General features: G+C 61.4%; 1 protein-coding gene across 1 annotated transcript in view; it reads left to right on the top strand.

Annotated features, from left to right (window-relative positions):
• The window catches only part of BARHL1 (BarH-like homeobox 1), an 8,944-nt gene extending 6,426 nt beyond the window's left edge, over positions 1-2,518 (top strand). The window contains exon 3 of the mRNA XM_014942787.1: positions 2,224-2,518. Coding sequence (XP_014798273.1) covers positions 2,224-2,518 — 295 coding nt within the window. The remainder of the gene's footprint in view (positions 1-2,223) is intronic.
• The last annotated feature ends 739 nt before the right edge of the window (positions 2,519-3,257 follow it).

A 3,257-nucleotide genomic window follows, 5' to 3' on the forward strand; every position in this document is an offset into this window, starting at 1 on the left:
AAGGCGGGGTCGGAATTTTTTTTTTGGGTTATTTTTGGTTTAGGGTTTAAAAAAAAAAAAAAAAAAAAAAAAAAGAGAGAGAGGAATGAAAAAATAACTTCAAGCATCGAGAAAGCTGCTGGGGTTTGGGGAACAAACCCGGAGCAGGGTCCCAGCAGAGAAATGCGGGCTGAGGGAGATGCGGGGTTTTTTTTTGCGGGCAGGAGCGCAGCGGGGCTGGGCCGGGGCTCCCCGCAGCCCCGCTCCCAGGCCCCTGGGACAGGGAAAGGCCGGGTCCGCTTCGAGGACCCCCTGATTCCCCCTTGGGCAACCGGGGTTAAAATTGATGGGTTTGTAAAGTAAATTTGCGCCGTGAGTCCGGGTCGGTGCCTGAGCCCGGCTCCTCCGGCTCATGGCTGCAGCGGGTTAGCCCCCTCTTTTGAGGGTATTTCCTTTCCCTTCCTGCCCTGACCCGGTCTTTCTTCCTCCCTCTCTGCCCAGTGAAAGAAGAAGGGGACCGAGAGATCTCCAGCTCCCGGGACAGTCCCCCGGTGCGGCTGAAAAAGCCGCGCAAAGCCCGCACCGCCTTCACCGACCATCAGCTGGCCCAGCTGGAGCGCAGCTTCGAGAGGCAAAAATACCTGAGCGTCCAGGACAGGATGGAGCTGGCAGCTTCCCTCAACCTCACCGACACGCAGGTGAAAACGTGGTACCAGAACAGAAGGTAAAAATAACAAAAACAAAGACAAAAACCCAAACTCACCCTTCCCTTCTGCCCACAGCGCCCGGGTCCCTCCGGCCCCTCTCCCCCCAAACCCGGCGGGGCTTTTGCACCCCACAGCCACCCCCTCCCTCCTGCCACCAGGAGAGATGCCGGGGTCCCCCTCCTCTCCCCGGGGGCCTTTTACCCCCAAATAAGGGGGAGAAAAGTGATGCTGGGGCAGGGCAGGTTTGGGGCCGGGGGGGACACACAATCCGTGCCCCCAGCCCCAGAAAGCCGGGGAGGCAGGACCGGGCTTCCAGCTAAAACACAACAGCATAACACATCGGGCCATTAATAATAGATACCAATTACTGCTTTGGGCATCAATAATTAACACCCCTTACAGTAATTACACAATTATTATTATGATGAATAATTTACTGCTGGAAATAGGTTTAGCGCTTCAGCGACAAATCTGGAAAAAGGGCTGGAGACGCGATGGCTTCGGTGGCTTTTACCGGGGTGTCCCCGCCGGCGCCTCCCCAGCCCCGACCATTGCCACCGCCACCAAACCAGGGACCCCCCCGCCCGCAGCCCCCTCCCCCCCGTCCCCTCTCTCCCCTCAGGTTTTAACACACACACACACACACTCATTTCCACCGCTGATTAAGATCCGCCACGTTGGGAGACGTTGGGAGAGTTTAGGGGCGGCGGGGGCTGTGAGATCAACCCCCCCCCAAATCCCTCCCTTCCCAAATCCGTCCCGCAAGGACACGCCGGTGCCCCCCAGCCCCTTTCCCGGCCCCGCTCCGAGATCCCGGGGTTCTCCATGAGATCCGACCCACACACATACACCCCCCCCCCCATACCTATATGTACGTATAGATAAAAATGTACAGATATGCCGCAAACGAATGTCTCGGGACGCTGCCCCACGCGTGTCCCCCCGCGGGACTCCCGCGCCATCCCCGACCCAGGGAAGGGTCCCAGACCCCCGGGTGGCAGAACGGGACCGCAGCGGCCCCGGGCCGGGCCATCGCAGTGGCAGCAGCATCCCCCGCTCAGCGGCGGGGCTGCCGAGTGAAGAATAGCCCGTGTCACGGAGGAAGATGTCCCACGCAGTTCGCAATCTGGAATTTACACCCCCAGGAAGGGGCTGAATTGTTGGTCGCGATTTATATCGCAGGGATTTCCACCCCCGCCAGCGGGATCCCAGCCGGGCTGTGGCTCCGGTGCCTCCGGGAGGGCTCCGTGGGTGCTCAGCCCGGGCTGCCGTGGCGGGGACCCCGGGGAGAGAAGCCCCCTCGCTTCGTTAATGGGGTCTATGACCCCCTGCACTGGGCTGGTCCATCCCATCCCACTCCATCCCATCCCTACAGGGAGGGACTGGCCCGGGGATCCAGCGGCGGGGAGAAGGGATGCGCAAGGAGAGCAGAACCCGGGGAAAGAGTGAAAAAAGGGTAAAACGAGCTCGGGAGCGGCTTTGGGAGCATCCTTCCCTCCTTGACCCCTCTCTCTCGGCTTGTCCCCCCCCCACGCAGGACCAAGTGGAAAAGGCAGACGGCGGTGGGCCTGGAGCTGCTGGCCGAGGCTGGCAACTACTCAGCCCTCCAGAGGATGTTCCCCTCGCCCTACTTCTATCCCCAGAGTTTGGTCTCCAACCTGGACCCCGGCGCCGCTCTCTACTTGTACCGCGGACCCAGCGCTCCCCCCCCCGCCCTACAGAGACCCTTGGTGCCCCGCATCCTCATCCACGGACTGCAGGGCGGCAGCGAGCCCCCCCCGCCCCTGCCCCCCCTGCCCGGCGTCCTGCCCCGGGCCGCCCAGCCCCGGTGAGCCCTGGCCACCCCGAGCAGCCCCACCGGCACCCCACCGGGCTGGAGGAGGAGGGAGGGGGGGCTGGAGGGGGCCACCCCACCTCTGGGGCAGCGAGCAAGCGACAGACTCCCGCTCATCCCCAAATATATATATAAATATATATAAAATGAGACCTCCCCCCTTCTCCTTTTTTAAAATATATATAAAGGACGCAAAAAGCAAGGGCAGGTTTGGCAGGACGAAGAGCCGGCAGAGCTGACACCGCCCCCCCCGGGGCACCCACCGCCTTTACCCCCTTGTGCCCCCGAGGGGCAACGGGGTCGCTGCGGTGTCCCCCTCCCCAATCTGGGACTGAGCCGGCAGCACGGGCAGGGGGCGGCTGCTCCGGGGGGGGGGGGCTTTGCTTCTCCGCCCCCTCCCCTCTCCAGGAACTGCTCGGGGGGGGATGTCGAGCCCCCCTCTGCCACGGACTGCTTCGGGGAGAGACCCCCCCTTCGCCTTCCCCGGCTCCCCGATCCCGGGGAAGGGCCGGGAGGGGGCCGGGCTGTTGGTCCCCGCTCGCCGCTGCGAGAGTTTGGGAAGTCCGTAACTTAAAGAAAAAAAAAAAAGAAGAAGAAAAAAAGAAAAACGGAGGAAAAAAAAGCGGCGAAATGTAAATACGGTGCGCAAAATGTATATGAATTATTTATTTGTGAACCCTGAGGGCGTATTTGTGTAAGTGATTCTTGTCAGTCTGTATCCCGGGGCCGGCCCGGCC

Source organism: Calidris pugnax, unplaced genomic scaffold (genome assembly GCF_001431845.1).
Source record: "Calidris pugnax isolate Ruff unplaced genomic scaffold, ASM143184v1 scaffold102, whole genome shotgun sequence".
Classification (NCBI taxonomy): Eukaryota; Metazoa; Chordata; class Aves; order Charadriiformes; family Scolopacidae; genus Calidris; species Calidris pugnax.